This window comes from Neodiprion pinetum, chromosome 3, assembly GCF_021155775.2.
Source record: "Neodiprion pinetum isolate iyNeoPine1 chromosome 3, iyNeoPine1.2, whole genome shotgun sequence".
In the NCBI taxonomy this organism is placed as follows: domain Eukaryota; kingdom Metazoa; phylum Arthropoda; class Insecta; order Hymenoptera; family Diprionidae; genus Neodiprion; species Neodiprion pinetum.
This window is the reverse complement of record NC_060234.1, coordinates 1,114,865-1,135,856: the sequence shown is the minus strand read 5'-3', so window position 1 is coordinate 1,135,856 and position 20,992 is coordinate 1,114,865. Positions and strand designations below refer to the sequence as shown.

At 46.0% G+C, this 20,992-nt stretch overlaps 1 protein-coding gene across 4 annotated transcripts; it reads left to right on the top strand.

Annotated features, from left to right (window-relative positions):
* The first annotated feature begins 1,013 nt into the window (after nt 1-1,013).
* Nucleotides 1,014-18,247, top strand: LOC124214679 (uncharacterized). Of its 4 annotated transcripts, none has more exons than XM_046617219.2 (8): nt 1,014-1,230; nt 11,568-12,067; nt 12,519-13,143; nt 13,287-13,850; nt 14,487-14,612; nt 15,998-16,133; nt 16,452-16,626; nt 16,747-17,048. In XM_046617219.2, exons 2-8 carry the CDS (start codon nt 11,574-11,576, stop codon nt 16,874-16,876), a joined length of 2,250 nt encoding a protein of 749 aa, XP_046473175.1. In that variant the 5' UTR covers nt 1,014-1,230; nt 11,568-11,573; the 3' UTR covers nt 16,877-17,048. The 4 variants fall into 4 exon arrangements, with proteins under 4 accessions (XP_046473175.1, XP_046473174.1, XP_046473177.1 ...); XM_046617218.2 differs by lacking the exon at nt 1,014-1,230 and adding an exon at nt 7,636-7,936; XM_046617220.2 differs by lacking the exon at nt 1,014-1,230 and adding an exon at nt 7,639-7,936 and having other exon boundaries at nt 16,974-18,247.
* Nucleotides 18,248-20,992: the final 2,745 nt, after the last annotated feature.

Below are 20,992 nucleotides of genomic sequence, written 5' to 3'. Positions count from 1 at the left end.
TTTTTATTCATTTCAAACACATCGGGATTACACGAATTTTCGCCATCATTTTTTCGCAAACGATCGTTCGTGTCTTTATATCGCAAGCCTAACCGATGTTGCATCTTTTACAAGAACAAAAATATAATTACTCCAACGGTAAATTGAACAATCATCCGAATAATTATCGATGAAAAATTTAAAACAAATCAGACGTTAATTTTCCGGACTTCTTCCTCGCTCGCTTTTCTCCTAATTATTTATAATCTATTTGTATTATTTGCCTCTCATTCCATTTCCCAATTGAATACGTATCGTACCGTTAACATTCGTAACATGCCGTGTAACAGGACGATTGAATTCGGATTCTCAATTCACGTCCTCTTCGGATGAATATGAAAAAATGAAAAATAAAAAAAAAAAAAAAAAACGCGAGAGTCGACGACCCGTCAAAATTGCGACCACGTCTCAAGACGCGACTAAAATAGGAATTTTCACCTCTTCCAAGGTATCGCCTACACGGGATGAACTTATATAAAACCGTAAGCATGATAAGTTACAAAATGGCGACGAGGCAATGAGTTTCAGATGCTCGCGGAGTTACGTACAGGTAAAATGCGAGGGCAGAAAGTAGGTGGGCGGGGGGGGATGGAGGGGGCGGCAGCCTCGACGTAATCGTCGGTAAATATTTGAGGGTGGGGGTGGCGGCGGGGGGGGGGGGGGGCGGCTGCCGTCGCTGCCGCCGTTCCGTCATCGAGTGCGATGATTTCGGAAGCGGTTACCAGGCGGCGACACGTGCGATGCCTTGTGCATCCTCCGAGGGAGCGAGAGAGAGTGAGACGGGGAGAGAGGAAGGGCGAGAGAGAGAGAGAGAGAGAGCGAAATGCAAGAGGAGAGAATAAAGGTAGAAAAACAGAGAGAGAGAGAGAGAGAGAGAGAGAGAGAGAGAAAGAGAGAGGGAGATAACGGGAGAGTGACTCGCTCTCCGATCAGCACTCGGAGGCCAACCAGGTGTTTTCGGCCTGCGTGCAGATCTAAATTAGAGCGCACAACGCGTTAATTCACACGGGGGGCGGCCGTCGACGTCGTTTAGTACACCTGTCCGGCTGCAGGTAAAGAGGAAAAAATTGAAAAAAAAAAAAAAAAACATTACGCCAGGGCCTAAGAATCGAGGAGGGATACGATTACTGCAGTCTTTATTGTTTTATCGTCGCATTTACTCGCGGAACGGACGCCGGCGTTGAGCTGAAGGTGAGTTCAGACCATCAAACTGGTTCTCTTTGCAAATTTACGTAACTGTAATCAAAGATGCACCGAGCACGAAGAACGAAAAACTAAAGAAACCGATCGAACGCTGCGCGCTTTTAATCGAAATACGAGAGACCCTCCGGTTGTGTGTAATTTACGTTCGTCGATGAGATGCGTTAGCGGGATACCAAAATGGCGGAGGACGCGGCGCGTCGATACTACCCGAGTCGAAATTTAGGATCTGCATTTCATTATACCAGGGTTTATTTATATTTACTTTGCAGGAAACTGAACGCAGAAATCCCAAATTCGACCCTCTAGCTTCTAAAAATTTATAAACAGACCCTACGTTGAAACTCCAACTCCGAAAAATTAAAGTACCAAACTCTACTTTGACGTGTTTACAATGAATAATCCAAGGGCCGGCTCGACACAATTTCCATAAGTTTTGGCAACATTTGAAAATTAAGTATCGCATTTCAACTGTATTTATTCAACGTTTTTACGAATACGGAAACCGATTCAACCGGTTGAATATACAGAAAATACGATTCAACCCATGTCTAAACCAATTCCTGTTTAGTGGAATTTTAACTTGATTTCGTACGTTTTAATCGTATTTTTTGTATAATATCAATCACTGTTAATCAGAATCGATGGACCTCTATCAGCGGGGTAGGATTTTGAGCGTCGAAGGAGTGTTTCGAGCAATCAGGTTTAACCCAACCTCCGGAGGGTTAAAGAAGGTTCCAAACAGACCCCACTTTCAACCTAAACTCGGTAAATCGACGAATTTCGAAAATTTTTAGCGTCAAACTTACAGGTTCTGATATTGCATTGAAACAGAACCTACTTTGCCGTCTTTAAAAAGTAAGCGCTCAATTTCTACTAACATATTTGTACCGTCAACGTGCCTCTGAAGATAATGGTTTAATAATCATTATGCACATTGAAAATAATTATTGTACCTGCTATTGCAATCGCGTTATTATAACACTCTTGCCCGATTCTGAAGATAACAACATGTCAACTACGCGAGTAGTATAGTACAATTTTTCAATCCAAATCATCATTCGCAGTTTCTCAGTTATACCTATTAAATTGCGAACGGAATTGATTATTTTTTTCCTTACAATTATAAATTTGCAACCTTCGTCACCTTCGTTAAATTTTTACCAGAATCAGGCAAATTTTCGCTCTCGAACACGGTATTGAAAACCCGACCGTAACGATGACTCATTAATCGGTGCAAAGTACACGATAAACAGAACGCGTTTATTTTATCTATAATGTATCGTTGATTCATCCAAGAAAATATGTACCTAATCCCTATTTCTTTTCGGTTTCATCCTCGTGCCTATTGCCGATACGTTTTTATGCATTCCAAAAACACCAAACGTATCCACCGCAGTCATCGGACAAAATTTTGGAAAAGTTCCGATCATCCGTTCATTTCCCATTTAATTTACGTCGACATTTCTGATCGGTTTACCGTCAAATCGAACCTGTTCAACGGCGTAAAAAGGCCCGACGTGCAACGATAATAATTAACCGTAACGTTCCTCAAAGTCGCATCAGAGATAAAGCGAGGCGCGTGATACGTACTAATTGTGCGAAACGACGACGGAGACGCGATATCGCGCTCGTGTTATAATCCGCGGAATCTAGCCGAGGCCGAGGATTTTTTTTTTTTTTTTTTTTTAAATCCATTTTCTTTTTTTTTCCTTCTTTTTACGATTTCCTTGTTCTTCCGCGGTACAAGGTGGTTTCTTTCCTCTTTCAAAGCCGGCAAAAAGATGAACAGTTTCCGGTACTCCTCAACCAATAATCCAACATTCGGTCCGCGTTACGTTCTTCTCCGTATTCCTTTCTTTACCCGACACTTTGAAAATCACCCCTCACGAATCGTCGCTGTTTTCACTGGCACAATTTTTCACCGCGGCACAATGCTCCCGTGCATATACGCGCGTGTGTGTGTGTGCGTGTCGAATCGGAGTCGATTTTCGTATCGTCCGTCGGAGGCCGAAGAGAGACTTACGCGGAGTCGGGTGCAGGTCAGAATTTAACCGAAAGAACAGCCCTACGTGCGGCAGGAGGCGGCTCCGCATACTGAAATTATCATTTTAGCTGATACAAGCTAATGTAATGATGCAGTTTTATCTCTTATATTATCATGGAAAACGAGATAAATGGCGATAGTGTGGTTTATTTTGACAACGCTCTCCCTATCGTCAGCGCCCCGCTGGCTATGCGCGGTTATGTCTCTACGCGAGCTGCTCTGCTCGGCTATACCTTAGACTTAATATAGGTATGTTACATGCACGCAGAAATCAGCCCTCGTATACTTCACGAGGACGCACTTCGTTCGTCCCGATTCTTCGCGTCTCGATCCGAAGATTAGCTATGCACGAAAACCATGAGCGTCGTTTCTAGATATCCAAGTTCGAAGTTTCATTGATCCGGAAGTTTCCGCCTTCAAGTGGCAATATTTGGAATGGTCGGTGTATCGAAACTTTTGAAACGTACGAAAGTAAAATAACGAAAGACGAATTGATCGAAATCTTGAGTTTCGAAAGTTGCACTGATTACAGAATGACAGTCTAAACATGGTAGACGACTGATCAGTCAGACTTTGAAATATCAAGATGTCGAACAATTCGTCTTTGGTTACACTTCGATGTATCAACCGTTCCAAATATCGATCCTTCCAAGTTTTGACTCCCATCCAAGGTGCCTGCGTATTCTCCTCTCTTGATTTATTTGCGATCAGTGTTTTATAGTGAAGAATCGCGGAGCAGGAAAAATTGGTAAGGTTTAGCGAGTGCCGTAGGTGAAAACAGCAGAGGATTGAGCTACGGTTCCTTAACTCTGAGAATCGGCGATTGCGTGTCCGCGAATAAACATCTATCGTATCGTAGACACGCGTTACAATTATAAGCGTGAGTGAATTGCGGGCTGTATGGTTGCTCTGTGCACAAACGCGATTATTTTCGGTCGTGCGATTCGTCACGTAGACCAAACGCTTCGACAAGCGTAGGTACAACAAAAAGCGCGACCTGCATCAAGCTGTCCATATTATAACATGACAACCAATTGTTCGATCCGGTCTGGAGAACAAGAGAAAAATAAGACCCAGAGAGACGGTATGAATTAAAGAGGAAAGGGTTCAAAGCTGAGTTATAAGGTAAACGCACCCAAGCTGCATTAAGGATGCATACTTATGGTTCTTATCTTGGCAATGTCGAAATTTCCTCGCGCTCACCCCCCAAAAGCAATCTTGAATTTAATATAATTTACTTTAAATTTAATGCTGTATAAAAAAAATCTCTTTTAAAATTTTCGTAAATCTAATATTTATTCCATCTAAAGCTGTCTTCATTTATCGTGATTTCAATAACGCGATAAATATTAGATTAACGAATATTTTGCAAGAGATCTTTTTTGTACAGCATTAAATTTCCTACAAAATAAAAATTTTTTTCAAGTAATTAACGATGTTCTTAGAAACAATTTCAAATTGATGCATGTTTACGTATAAAAATTCAACTGCTTGGCTGTTAGGGGTGTCAGAGTCATCGGAAAAATTCGAGGATTTAGCCGTATTTTTTTCTCCAAACGTTGATAACTCTTGACGAGGGGGGAGTGAGCGCGAAGATTTTCCGTCGCATGACCAAAATATAATACCTACTCGTAAGAAGCACTCCAATACCCCCATGTACACGATATATATTGGGCCGAAAGGTGCGCGTTGATCAAACGTCAGTCGATGACGAGCGTCAGGGTTTTTCACCAGTCGTCATAGCCGCAGATCAGTTTGCGTGTTCGCTCGTCAGGTGGGTACCCACCTACACCCATACCACACATCGCGAAACGAGGAGAAGTCTGCCCAAGTAATAAGCAAAAATCGCGCCCATGCGGCGATCGTCGCGAGGCTTTGAGTGCACGGATTCGTCAATTCGTCATCCCCCGCATCGACGTCTGTCCCGTGGCTGCGCGAAGTGGCGGCCACCGATCGAGGACGATGCTCAGGTGTTACGCGCGTCGTTTGCTGCACGACAAAATGGCCGACGAGCAAGATGGCGCCGGTAAGTTCGGATCGCCCGGCAGCCGCGGCAGCCCCACGGCAGGCGGCTCTTATCTCCCGCTGCCGTCGGCCTCGCGTGGAACGACGAACGCATCTTTCCGGTTTTATCGCCACCGAACAAACACTCGACACCCTGTACATTCAATATACGTTTACATTACGCCCGTGTGTATTGTGTACATACTAGGGTGGTTTTATTTTCTTGTTGACTACCCTTCGAAACGTTGGTTTTCAGCCCGAAGCGAAGCCTCGTGAAACCGGAACTCGGTAGCAGTAGTATTCTGAGAGCCACCTCGTCCGGTTTGAATTTGTCAAACATTATTACCGAAATATCTCGCAAACAAGATATAACCAGATAAATAGTAATGGTGAACAAGACGTAAATAGAAATTTTCGGGAGTTTCGCATTCTATTTTCAACTTCTCCTTTCATGCACTCGGCTTATCTCCAAGACTCCTCCGTACAGATGAATTCTGAACCCAAAAGCGTTCGAGATACGATCTACTCTGAAACGACGCTGAAAATCGTGAAGTATTTAGAATCTCACTCCATGCCGGATGCAAATAAAGAAAACAAAAATTGGAATCGGATTGTAGCTTATATATACCTACAATTTATGGATATAAAATGTTTTTACCGTCACTTGTGCCGATTCATCTGCGTAGACACGATTATTCCTCTGCATGCATTTCGCCGTTTACGTAACCCCGATTTCTATTGTTCGCATTCCGAACTGGTCTCATTTCTTCTCGGCACTATTATCTCGACAATCTCATTTCGTGCTGCAGCGATCAGCGGATAATCGTTACACGGTATTACATACGGCTACAACGTATATTCGATACAAAAACCGATCCCGCGGTCTCTGTAATCGCTCAAAGTTACACTCCGGTATCCCCCCTCCCCATACGTATATTTTCTTGGACGATAACGATGTGGTCGATTATGTAGCTTGGAGGCGACGTTGTACCTGTGTATCTGTTACACAACCTATACAAGTCGGTGTGTTCGACAGATAAGATCCGATCAATTCGCAGTAATAGACTCTATACGCGGAGAATGGTGCAGGTACCTGTATGACACACGTTATAAATTATGTAGGTGTGAAAGGTTTGCGTTACACGTATACACAAACATGCAACAGACAAGTCGCGGTGAAAAATTAAAATCTGCGATAACAACCTGTGTAATTGATCGATCGCTGCAGCAGGTACGTTGACGATTTTTTAATTCTTTATTCTCTGTGACATTTTTCCACTTCTATTTACAGACGCGATCCGCCAATTCCAATCCGGCTTTGAAACTCTCAACGCGAGAGTCGACTCGAAATTTAACGCCTGCATTTGATACGAGCAACGTTCATATGAACCTGCTTTCAAGGAATCCGAACGGGAAAAACCTACATCGATCCTTCAACCCCTAAAAATTGACGAACAAACCCTACTTTGGAACTCCACTCGTAAAAGTTAAAGTACCAAATCCTACTTCGACGCTCTCGGTAGACGATTGAACCTATTTTGATACCTACTATTCAATCTACAACCTTCTCCATTGAACCCGTAATTCCTCTATAGATATATTATTACAGCGACATTCAAGTGTTTGCAATGAATAATCCAAAGGTTATTTCGACATAATTTTGATAAGCTTCGACAATATTTGGAAGTCAAGTATTGCACTTCGACTGTATTTCTTCAACGTTCTTACGGATATAAAATATCCCTTTCAACCGATTGGATGTACGGAAAATACGATTAAGCTCACGTGTAAACCAATTCCTATTTACTGAGATTTTAATTTGACTTCGTACGTTTTAATCGTATTTTTTTGTATTTCAATCGCCATAAATCAGAATCGACGGACCTTCAACAGCGGCGTAGAATTTTGAGCGTTGACGGAAGGTTTCGAGCAAGCACGCTCCGAACCCAACCTCCGGAGGATTAACGGAGGTTCCGGACAGATCCTACCTCGAGCCTAAACTCGGTGAGATGGTAAATTTCGGAAATTTTTAGCGTCCAAGCAGGCTCTGATATTGCATTGAAATAGAATCTATCTTACAATGTTTAACCCCTACGCAAGGCTTAAAGTAGACGGCAAGTTTCGCGCCGGACTAACATGGAGGCAATAATAATAGGACTCGGCCGGCATGCGGCCTCGCTGTGACCAATGGGGTGGTCGGGGCCGGACAATCGGCCGAGGGTTGGGGGACCTAAGCCGCAAAGCGGCGCCGAACGTCACCGTCGGCAGGTAGATAAGTTCGTTTCTCTCCTCTCCTCCCCTCGCCACGCCGCCTGGTTCGTCGAGCTGAAACGTCGCTTTTGAGCCCGGTGGTAAAGTGCGGGGGGCCGACACGCGACCGACACCCACGCATCATTCCAGTTATTCTCCGCAGTTTGCCGCGCGCGGTTTAAGCAGGCAGGCAGACCGATCAGAGCAGCACCGCTCGAGCCCCTGCAAAACCCGACCCTGATCCTCGTCCATGTGTGCGGTGTGATAGTGTGCCGAGAGTGCGAGCATCCGAGAGGAATTTTTCGACCCTTCCTTGCTCTTCGAATCGTCAGCCACGCGAGGAACGCCGAGAAATCAAGTCAGTCCGTTCAGATGCGACACGTTACTGCGGTTGAGGTAATTTTTAAGGTCTACCATTCTTTTTAAAAATATCCCCAGGACAAAATTCCCCCTCAAGAGTTTTGCGTTTTCACCCAGAGCAATCATCGAATTGTCAAAATCGCACGTTTAATTCTCAATTTGGTACGTTTTGGCTTAATTTAATTTCATTCAGTTTAATGTACACTTTTGTCATTTTGTGTCAGTTTCAAGGATGATTTTGTCCTGAAAGGATTTTATCCGGGGAAATTTTATCAGGGAGACTTCGTTAATGCGAGATTTTTACCGGCCAACAATTTTTGGTCGCACTACGGTGGGAGGGATTTACTTGTTTTCGAATACGAAAAAGAGATCGTGCCATTTTTGACAATGAACCTTAATACCGACGAAATTTCTTACGGTGATTATTTCTCCAGGCCGTGGATTAGCTAAAGACTGAGTGTCTTGTGAATTGTGGGACTAAACTTTCATACGAAATTGCTTGCGAGGTGAATACTGGTAGTTGATAGAAAAATTATTCTTCTTTGAATCGTATAACTGTATAATAGAATGAGCTCACAGGAACCACTATCTAAGTGACGTTGAAGTTATATTTCCAGGCTGACAATTTGTGTGTTGAACGATCGCCTTGTTCCATGTTGGTAAATCAGCTCCAAAGGGGGTCAAAGGCCGTAGCGGGTCAAGCGGGGTGAAAATTCCTTTCACGAATACCGTAAGGATATTTCAAGGATAAGCAGGTACCATCGAAAGACGAAGATTCTGCGAGCAACAGATCTCAATCTCAGTTGGTTGTCGAGAAAAATAGAGAAAACTGAAAGATACAAAATAATTTTCACCCTACGATTGATCTGACCGATTTGTTTCAAAATTCATGGGGACAAATTTTCAGCTCCATAAACTCACGATGAGAAAAATTATTGTCTCTCTTAAAATCTTTGTTTTTCACTGCGATACTTTTCGGGAAAAATTATGAAACTTATTTTTACATTTCTTATAGATTTCTCAACAACTGGTATTTTTTTCAAAACTTTCGTAACGGTACACCCTAGTTACTAAATAAAAAAAAAACAAAAATAAAAACCTTCTTTGTTATCAGAAGAACTGAATTATTAAACGAGTTTCAGGCGCATTATTGGATCATAAATGATATGCTGAAATAATTCATTTGCGTTAACGTAACTCAATTATTTCAGCGTATTATTCATGAAAAAATAAGAGTAGAGTTTTCAATAGTACGGCCTCGAGTACGGCTAAAACTTTCGAGGTTACCTCATACTGTAAAATTTTTAGAAGCTGTTTGTTGTTTACCCCCTTTAAAAGACAGTTTGAACGGTTAACTAACATGCAATACGAGGATTGACGGTGAGACGTGTAAATTCAATTTCTTCTCTCAAAAAACATGGAAAGGCGCGAAGAGACATATTTTATCAAATTGTATTTTTTCCCCATAAAAATGTTTGAACCCACTCCTCGAAGCGTACGTGAGTTGAATACTAAAAAAAATTGATACTACCTCGGCAATTTGCCCAATATTAACTTTGCTCGAAAAATATCACAGTGAAAAACAAAAATTTGAGGGTATTGTCTCTAATTTTGATTCGTGAATTTATTGAGCTAAAAATCTATCCGTTGCGCGCGTGAAAGCTCTCGACTTCCTTAATAACATATCAATGTTTTAGACTAATCGGTCAACTCAATCCTAGGGAAAAATCTATTTCACATATTATAGTTTTCTTTACTTTTCTCGAAAAGACAATTGAGATTGAGGTCCGATACTTTCAGGATCTTCATATTTTAATAGTATTCTTATCCTGCTTAGCCCCTTACGGCTTTTGACCAACAACTTGTTCCGCGGGTTCCTGAAACTATCCAGTGATGACTCATCGTTGTGTGCCCCGAAAGAAACTCTTTTGTGACGGAATGTCAGCTTGTAAAAATGAATGAAACGAAGTGAACGCTAGTGAATTGTGCTCGTCCAAGAAGAACGTCGTTTAGATCGTCGCTAAACTACGATTCTTGTGTCAAAAAAGTGGGAAATAAGGTGAAAACCCGTACGGCGGCAGCATCGGTATGATTCATTATCAGCCGAAAAGAGAACCCGAGAGTTTATTGCACGTGAAAACCTCGATTCTATCCTAGTCACGACCCTATACATTCGACATAACGATGAAAGAGTTTCAAATTGTTGGGGAAATGAACTGGCGCAAGACGGACATTACATTACGTACATGATTTACCGTCACAAGAGATTCGTCACATTTATAGACGGAATCGTTATCGCAGCAGAGTGTCGAGGGTGAGTGTAAGGATGGGTAGGTAGGCGGCGGTTTGAATTTGCTCAGGAACGCGTCATCGGTCGAGGGTTTGGCACTGAGGTTTACCAGTTGGTGGACTGGGGGATTTTCGTACGCGTCAACCTACACAGCTCTGCCTTTCTAATGTACGTACCTGCGTTTACCGGCGACAAAAACGTGAGTCACATTTTACAGTGTGTTTACCCAACGCCTCAACACGCTGGGCTTTGGCCGGACGGTATTTAATGACTTGACGACGTCGATCTGCACGCCTTTTCAACGCTGTGGTTCTACCGCTTTGCCAAATTTCCTATGATAAAATATTACGTACAATGTGGTGTCGGGTCACCGTGTAGTTAAACTTATTACCGTGCGGAAACGATGTTTGCCTCTCGAGTTGCAATTTATCAGCCGTTAATTGTCCCAGATGTCGAGTGTAGATAAGTCATCAATGCGGAAGAATGGTACAAGGACATCGTTCAAAAGCCTCGTTTCGGTTTCTATAGAAATTCTAACGTCAAGTTTTCGTCGCACTTAACCAGACGTGGAATTTGATTCTTTTGGAAAACGAATTCACCCTTGTGGAAAAATTTTACTAGAACCGATATCATATACGGGAGTTGGGCTGACGCGGCGAGCGATTATTGAGATCGCGAATACGAGACGAGATTGTCGGATGAACTGGTTAGTACGAAATTCCCCGTTTCTCTTTTCGCTGTGTAAACACAATGATCGGTTGCAAGTCGGTCGGTGAGAGCTCGACGGGATTATCGGGGAAGGGGATTAGCCTTTATCTGAGGCTTGGACACTCGGGGTATTAAGACGCATTGATGCAGGTAGCTCTCGTGGCTAGATAAAAGAATCGGATGATTGAATGAGGCCGAGACGACGAAGCTCTGTGTCTGTCTCTTTTGGCAAACAGTTACAAATCCGGTTAAAATCGTCGAACTTCCGAGCTAGGTGCCTTGGAGGACAATGCGAATGACTAGCGTGGGCGGGGGGAACAAAGCGCGCGTCACCTCGTTTGAAGAAACGATCCCGAAACCGGCGGAAGTCGAAACTTGACATTGCGGAGCGGAAGTGTGACGTGCCGGGCAAACAAAGTCTCACATATTTCAGCTCGCCACGTCTCGAGCTTAAGGTGCGCCTCGGGCTGCAGCGCAGTGAAAACCGGGCACAACGCGTGTCGTCGCGTGCCAACCGTCTCGACCCCCCTTCCAACATTTTCCGGTCCATGACTAACGGACCCGACAGCCAACCGAGAGAAGGCCCAGACGGATATATCCATCGAACGACCCAGAAACCGATGAACCGAATATCTGCAGAGAGACCGATCGGTCGGCGCTTGCTTCCAGGTAACCATGAAGGAGCCCCTGATCAGTAACCAGCAGGAGTCGAAGATAGACTGGGACGGAAATCGGACTGAGGGAAATTCGCCTCGGATGTCGCAACAACCCCCGGATGACCAGAACCAGGAGCCGAACCCCCGCAGCGTGATAACCGCCAGGCGGCATGTCAGAACCATAACCACAGCGGGACACATAACCGAGGGGACGGTCGGAGACCAGGAATCCGAATCCCCGATACCGAGTCCCGTTGGCGCCGGGTTGCAGCAGGCCATGCCGGTCGGCACCGCCCAGGAACAACACGAGCAACATCAGCACCAGCAGCCGCGATACCAGCAGGATGATCAGCACCAGCAACACTTCATCGAGGTATCGCGAGGCTCAAGTCCCGGTGATCCTCGTGACCAGCACCACGTTCCGACGTACGCCACCAACGGTCAGGACAACACCGATTCACAGGAGAGCGGAGAATCCACCATCACAATCGCTGTCAGCAAAGAACCACCGAGGTAACCACGCTTCGATGTTTTATTACCGGACCGATGACTCCGTTCGGCTTCAATGACTTACAAGTACTGAAGAATATTGTAATTCTGACAACGCTGATACAGTGGAGTGATGAGTATTGGAATTTTAGGTCAACGAATTACGTAACATCATCTTTCGTTAACGGCTCGACTCGAGTAAGGGAGCTCTTCGGAAGGAATATACATTTGTTAAACTGTCACTTGTCATATCCGTAGACCCTCGGCCGGTCCCTCATTACCTTGTTTTCTTTGTGTTCTTGACACTTTAATTAAATACGTATTCGTTCTGAGAAGGGGCCCTTATTCGGGTCGAAACGTTAACAAAAGACGATGTTACGTTTTCATTGACATACAATTTCAACACCCGTCACTCCATTGATTTATAACTGCAGTCTGCTGACTTGAAACTTGTACACCTGCAAATTTGATCTAGATACGGGACGCCGAGACCCGAGAGAACAGAAGTGAGGTATATGTACGGAAACCAGGAACAGGAAGTGCGTAGGGAGGAGCTGGTGGTGCATGGCGATCACCAGCAGCAGCAGGCACACCAGAGGTACAGTCCTCAGGAGAGTGAGTTGCGGGCGAGGTACCAAGGATCGCCGCTCGGTCACCGCGAGGATTACGCAGCCTCGCCAATGGTTTCGCAACCCGGGGGAACTATCCAGATATCGGCGTCACCGGCAGCTCCGTATTCCCCACCGATCGATGGGATCAGAGCAGCTCAGCAACAGCAGCAGCAACAGCAACAGCAGCAACAACAACAGCAACAGCAACAGCAGCAGCAGCTCGTAGTCGCGGGATACTCGGATCCCGGTAGCGTGAATGTCAAGTACGAGGCTGAGACCGTCGCAGCGACAGAGAGCATCAAAGGCTCCAGTACTTACACGACCCTGGAGACCGTTGCTCTAGCCCCAGCGCAGCCGGTTCAGTACGCGCAGTACATCTCAGCAAGCGAATCGTTTCAACAGACAGTTCCAAGTTACAGCTACTCGAAACCGGGTGATTTCTACCTGAGCTTTCCAGCCACAAGTCAAGCTGGAGGCCGAGCGGCAGAGGTGAGTATCTATCTTAAATAAGTCAGTGTGAATTTTGAGATTGCATATCAACTCACATCTTCGCGCCCGGGTGCAATGGCTCGGGATTATAGTCAGTCGGTAATCTAATCACACCTCCTCGCCGCTCCTCCCTTACCCTCAAGGTCGACTCACCGAGCAGTGTCTACATAAAAAGTGACCCGACTCTCACCTCATCCTCGCTTCTAAGCGGTGGACGACTCCCGCCGCTGCATTACGAGCAGCCTGGATCTCCCGGGTCCCAGGTCACCCTCCATGGAAGCGGGACGGCTACCTACCAGTACGTCAAATCCAACGGGGACCAGTACTGGTCTACGGGGGGATCGACACCACCATCGACCCTTGAGTTCGTCCAAGGGTACGGGGGCGGCGTCGCGGCCATTTCGGCCAACGACGCCGCCAACATGCAGCTCTACCCTGGCGGCGGGTACAACGGTGTCGGTAACGGGAACGGACCCCAGTCACCATGGACCACTCTGCCGCCCGGTGCGGGCGACGACTCCTTCGAAGGCCCCATTATGACCGCCGAACTTAAGGAGTGCGTCAATTGCGCCGCCAACATGACACCTCTGTGGCGGAGAGACGGGACTGGACACTATCTCTGCAACGCCTGCGGCCTCTACAGCAAAATCAACGGTGTAAACAGACCTCCGATTAGATGCGGGAAGCCCAAACAGCCCGTCGCACCGGTGAGTAGATCTTCTTTCGTATGTTTTGCGATAAAGTCGCGGGATGACGAGAGGTCAGCTGAGTTTTGTTCCCGACCTCTCCAACTTCGGGTCAATTTTTCGAACACCGAAGTTCATTCTCCCGGATTAAGTATATCGGAAAATTACCTTAAGCACCCTCAAGGCTCGGACTTGACTGCTGGAATCAGGCCATTGATATTTGCTCTGATAAGGTGGTCGAGCTGTTCGTTCGTCCGCGGTTCACGGAGGTGACTAGCGACAGACAGACAGACAGACAGACAGACAGACGGGCACGAGGGATGGCTCGTTCTGCTACACGACTTCGATATTAAGTAATGTTTGTGCACTCGACGGGCAAGCGAGCGAACAAGCAGCTCGAGCTAGCCAGCCAGACCCTTATCTCTCTATCCGGGCGAGCAAATACGACGAGAAAACCCGCGTCAACCGACACAATGCGGTACTCGAGAGACAGGCTCTGTTTGCTCTAGTTTACTCCCCCTCACCTCTGCCCTGGATACCAAAATTCTTCCTCGAGGAGGCGCGGTCTCCCTCCTCGTTCCATGCACAACAACATTTGTCAACGAATAAACCGTCTCTATCGTTTCGGTATTTTTAATTTGTGTGACATTTTTTCAGACCGGGGGTCGCAGGACGGGAGTTCAATGCGCCAACTGTCACACCAGCAACACGACGCTCTGGAGACGCAACAACAACGGCGAGCCGGTTTGCAACGCGTGCGGACTTTACTACAAGCTGCACAACGTGAGTTTTGGGTCGTTTTCAGAGTTTAACAACCCTCTGTTTATTTGGCTTTTGATATCAGCGCCGTGGCGCTACGTTTAATTATATTCCCGGCGGTGAAGGTGACAACCTCACTCGGCCGGCCAACCCGTATCTCGGAGCGATTGCGATGATCCACATTTAGATAACCCCCGTGCTGCGGCACCAAACCGTCTGTAACGTATTCGGTAACGTGATAATGGTGTGTGACGGTAGTGAGGAGAGTTGGACGCCGAACGAAATCATCATCCTCGTGACGCAAGGCGAATCTTGCTCCACGGGCAAGCTTTAAGTGAGGCTGTAAATTTCTAGTCAAAACAAGCGCCGTAAAGGGCGCAAACAAGTACGCCAAGTCTCGCGAGATTCCTCTTCCAGGAACGGTTCACGCGCGTTTGGAGAACAAACAGAGACAGCGCCTCCTCCTCCTCCTCTTCTGCAGGCGACCCGCTGCATGGCTGCTCATGTATAACTCATCCCCGAAGCGAGACAATGAGAAAAGAAAGAATTGTTTCCGCTCTTGAGCGTTTGAGCTCTGAAAATCCAGGCGCCATTCGAACTCGATGGTATCGACGACGTGCGGTCGTCATTCCGATACGAGAGGTGACGTCAACCATAGGAATACCATTTTTATGCGCCGGGATCTCAGGGTAACCAACGGTGCTCTACTAACTCGTACACTTTATTGTGTGCACGTCGTACCTGCCTCGGTGGATTACGATACTGTTTAAACTGTGCGCGAGACGCACACCGAGGCAGATCTACGTGCCCGAAGATGGAAGGCGAGTGGTAACCGGTAATTCTAAGCCTTGAGCAACCTCTTTGTCCGGGCCGGTAATCAACTTCATCATTTTTAATTAACATTAATCTTGCGTGTCGGTCGACTGGTCTTATCGCGGTCTTGCCATCGCTCGGCAGTTGCGATAAGACACCGTAATTACCTAACTATTTCTGTCGAAAATAATTTCACCACCGAATAAAAAGATCGCGGGTAAGCTCGACGCGTCACCGTTCGGATTATCTCTTCATCGCGCCGATCATCGATACATATACAGGTACCCGCGCTGTATCTACACATAGGTACTCAGAACTGTTGCTTAACTGAAAAATCTTCCATTTACCAAGATCGATTCCACTGCTCGCTTTGTATCTCAGCCATGTCAGCCAGCTCTTCGCCTGTTTTCCCCCAAGTTCGATCAACCCGTTACTAATTATACCAAATCCTCCTATCAAGCCTAGATGCTTATCCGATTTCAATTGGCTCCGGCGATCCAAAGTCCGAATCTCTTCGCTCCGAGACAGTTGCAGTTGCCTGAAATATCCCCACGGCTTTGAGACATGCTCTACCACTCTACTCCTTCCGTTTTCAGGTGAACCGACCTCTGAGCATGAAGAAGGAGGGAATCCAGACACGCAAGAGGAAGCCGAAGAACCCAGCAAACCTGCCGGGAAGTCTGGCTGGATCGAGTGGAATGCACAAGACCGAGCTTAAAGCGAGCTTACTCGGTGAGTCTCCGGTGAGCAAGACACTCATTATTATCAAGTAAAAATCAGCGAAACAAAGGAACCTCGACGTCGATGCGCACATTTCTCTAATTATCCTCCCGATGCATGATGGCCGACCAAATTCCCCGCGCATTCGCCGTGGGCGGACCCTGGCCCTCGATTGGTCGGAGCGTTTCCGATAAGCTTCCGCTCTTTGTGACCCCTTCCTCTCTCCTCGGCGAAAGAGGGCTAGTCGATAGATAGACGGAGGGTTGGATGGAGGGGAAGACGGAGTATCGATCTCCTTCGTTTCTGATCCTTGTGTTTTTCGTGTTTCAGTGGAATCGAAACTGCAGCTGAACATGTACCCCAACGGCGGTTCGGGGGGTGGATCGGGTGGCGGTGACGAGCACTATTTACCCGTCGGTGCCCTCACCACTGCCCAGCTGAACCACGCGCATTCACCCCTAGCGCTGCCCTCCGCTGCCGCCCTTAATCGTCAGACCACCCTCTCGTGAGTTGAAAATTCGACATTCGAAGCTTGGAGATATTTGCTAGTTAAGATGCGACAGGACACGCTGCACAGCGACTGCTTTTATCGTTGAAATTGACCATCGTGCCACTTCGTCTCTAGCTTGACAAGACAGTTTCCATCATCCCCAGGGATGCGATATCTTACCATTCTTCGTCTGCAAATTTCACACCACTTTTACCGCCAACCTATCTCGCCCGTGGGAAACAAAACGACGCTAGTTACTTCCTGACAGGAACAGCTACAGCTTCTGACATCCTGATGCAGCGAGACTGAAAAGTGAAATTGCTGATTGCATTCAATAAAAATTCTCTTCAATTTTGATACAGGGTGCCCCCGCTGGAACCGATCAATAGTCGATCGGCGGCCGATCTAACGTCGGTAATAACCTCAACAACAGCCGCTCATACCGACAGAAACTGATCTCGCATGTGGGTAAGCGATTATAGAACGTGTCTTGGCGTGATGCCGACCGTGCGCTGTTGTACTGGCTAGTGATGTGGCCGAGCTGATTTGAGATCAGTTCAGTGGGTAACTGAAGCGCCCTCGTCGCCCTTTAACCGTGGTCAATAGTGAGTATATTTTATTACCGAGTTTTCTAGAGGCATTTCAACTGCGCTGGATGATTGCCGTGAATTCCATAACGGATAACACATTATTAATTTATATGACTTATTATTAATATCATTTTTATGTAATATTAATTAAGTACCTTATTATAGGTAAATATTAACTAGGTAATTTGTTATCACCGTCGTTGTTGTTAGGATTAATTATGACTATCGTTATCATTTTATTATTAAGACCTTCTGTAGCGAAGTTTTATCCCATCACGTACAGTCGGTATGACCTTTTAATTAATCGTTTTAGCGGAATACTTGTTGTTTTAATATGTATATATACACATATATGTATATATATACATACATATATATATATATATATAGCTTTTTTACGAAATTCCCAAAGATTTATAAATACCCATATATGTATATGACTATATATATATATATATATATATACTTTTATGTGTGCGCAGTGTATTATAAACGGACAGAAGGAAAACAAAATTTAGCCCAAAGAGTAATATATTATTATGTAAAATAAATACGTACGTGTAATATATTAACGTAAATATTATACACGTGAATGCAAAAATATAAATATTTAAGTGTAACTAAGCGCAGTTATTGTATGTAGAATGACGTAAACGTAACATATATAGCGTACTGTAAGCCGACACATCGATAAGAAATATTAAGATACCCTAGCAGACTTGAATAACTCACGTGGAGTAATTGTCGATGTCATTACACTGATCGTATCTAATTATTATACCTATATAATACATAAGTGAATGTATAGTAATATTATATGTATACAGTATACATATAATCGTTACATGTGTACATTACCGGTCAGTGATCGAAAACCGGTAATGTACACGTACGCAATATTTAAAAGATTATTGATCGAAACAGCAGGTTCAAAAAAAATTAATATATCATTTTTGCTTTTTGGTCATCCAGGGAGAAATATTTAACCGTCTCTTGGCGGACTTTGAAGCAATTCAGAATAAAAATACGACGAGGCGGAAACAGAAGACATTAAGAAGCATTTAATTAGCAATCGCGAGTCATGTGATTTGCTTGCGCGAAAGTTTCGTGAAATGGGGTTGAGCGCGATTACTGCGCAATTAGGGTGACAGAGGGCTGCGCAAGAAAAGGGACTGCCGGTGACTCGGGGTGGATTAACTATGCTAGAAGATCCGGGATGAGTGGATAGTGCCGGGTTCGGTTGGTCCTCTCTCTCTCTCTCTCTCTTTCTCTCTCTCTCTCTTTCTCTCTTTCTCTCCCGGACGAATGGCTCGGCCGGAGACGAGGCGCGAAGAGGGGGGGAAGTCCATCAGCCGAAAGAGCGGTAAGACTCCTATCAAGCCGGTCTCGACTCCGCTAAGGGCTATTCCATGTTAGCCGGTCGTCGGGCGATCTTTATTTTTATTTCGTCCTCCTTTTTCTTCCTCTTTCCTCACTTCCAGTCCGAGCAGTATTTTCTTCCTTTTCTCGTCTCCTCTTCTTATTCTTCTTCTTCTTCTTCTTCTTCTTCTTCATCTTCTCTCGTTCGCAGCCTGGCGTCGCCCTCGGAACTCTGCAGACGTTACGCTGCACCGATTCCGAATTAACCTCGCAATAACTGTCCTTGATCAAGGAAATCGAGAGAGCTTTTCCCGCTCGAAATACGTCGCCGATTTAAAAAAAACACCCCGGTATACGCCTGCGGTCGACGTCGGCGCGACGCCCGACGCCGCCGACGGCCAGGCGACAACCGCATTCCCCCGTTATCAACTCCACTTCGCTAGATTCCCACAGATTCAAGGCTCGGAATACACCGCGATGCGCGCTTCTCTTATACGTATACGAAGACCGCAAGCGGCGCCAACATTCCACGATCTTGTTCAATTCACTCGGGGGTTAATGGAACGTTGCTCAAGGGACCAACGAAGCCGAAAACGGAAACCGAGTATTTTACTTTATTCATACACCGTTACGTACGGTCCAACGTGAAAGCGTCCGTTAGTTCCAAAAGTCTACGCGACGTCCAGGGACGATTCTTCACCGGCAATGAGATAGAGCGAACTTGTAAAGCATGGGGCAACTCGCCTGAATTGGGACCACACCTGCCTCTCCTTGCCCTAATCAACTGAAACGGTCACAATCTCCGCGAGGAAGACACCCCGGTACTTTAAGAGTACCTCTTCGGCTGTCCAGCTCAACCGCATTAATGTACCAGGCACTTTAAAAACCGGCGAGAGAAAGACTGGTACATTGTTTACTCACGTGCCTCGAAAGCTCAAGCTATTGTCGGAGTCAGATTATGAGAGAGAAGGACGAATACTCGGGTGAATTTATTGGCTGCGAAGTTCTCAGACCGAAATTAATCTGTCCTCCGATCATGATTTCACGAACGTTTCTCATCCCACGTTTGACGGAATATTATCATCATCCCTGTTATCGTGGTGAGATTGGATTTTTCGTGTTGTACAAATGATCGGTGATTACCGATTTCAGATTACCGGTTTTTATAGTCTCGCGATCTTGGGCAGTTCGTATCCCAAGCAGCGTATGTTGATATGCATATTCAGAAGCTCGTACCACACGACACTCTTCCTGTCTTGGCAAACAAAGTTGGAAACATTAACGGACTCGTTGGCTACCGGATTGATTGACACCGTTTACTTTGTTCCAGTAAAAGAGTGTATCAGCCAGCGATGGCCGGTAACGATAGGCATATAATTGGATTACTCAATCATCCGTTAATGGAAGCTCGATAGGAGGAAACTCGTCATTCTTCACCGATATAACTGACCCGGCGCAACTTGGGACCAGTTGGTATCAGCGAGATTCGCCTCAAGCTCGACTGTCACTCGGAAGATATCTCTCTTCGTCAAGTAACGCGATCCTTGACACCGTTACTCTGCAAGGGATCAATATGGAGGAGAGCCTGCGGGTTCGACGATGATCGTCCACGGGACTGCAGACAGGATTCTGGGTTCCCGATCGGAGGCATGGCGCCGACGGAGTCCACTTATCAACCAGGACCCGTTACACCTTTCCCTAATTTCTTTTCTTTATTTCTAGTCGTCCTCCCGATCGTTCGACTCCATTCCAGCCCCGGCATCAGGGTTATCTACGAGATTACACGTGCATTACGGGATTGAGTCCTCGTTCTTGGCCGCCCCCGCCGGTTCCCCCCTTATTCCTCGTTTGTACGTTTCCAAATATTCTACTCCAAGACTATTCTCCGTCCGTAGGAAATTAATGACTGATCACCCACCGACTCGAGGGACGCCGAGTGGTTTGCCTAACGGTACCTGCCTGCACTTCGAGCTTCGACCACCGAAATGACTGCTTGGTGGTTTCGAGTAGCGGAGGACGTGTATATTTCTTGATAGCTAACCAATTTCACGAACACGACATGGAGCCGAATAAGAAGTTGAAGAACAATCCGCACCGCGTTATCATCCCTCGCCTCGCGCTGCATACACGGTTTGCAGGGCTAATCTCCTGTCTTCTTAGAAGTTCATTCGCGATAGAGGGATACTTTATCGTACACCTCGGTGGATCGAAGAAGCGACGGACGGACGGCAAGCGAGAGGAAGAGGGACCCCGGTCTTTATTCCCGTCACATCGCCCTCCCGATTGGTCGACAAGGTTCCAAGATGGCTGAAGAGCAATCCTCTCGATTAACCAGCGAGCGCACGTACACGGTAACCGCGTCCACGGCGAACCGTGGGTGGAGGCAAGTTTAATTTTTGGAATTTGAGCCGAGCTAGAAAAGCTCTACCGCC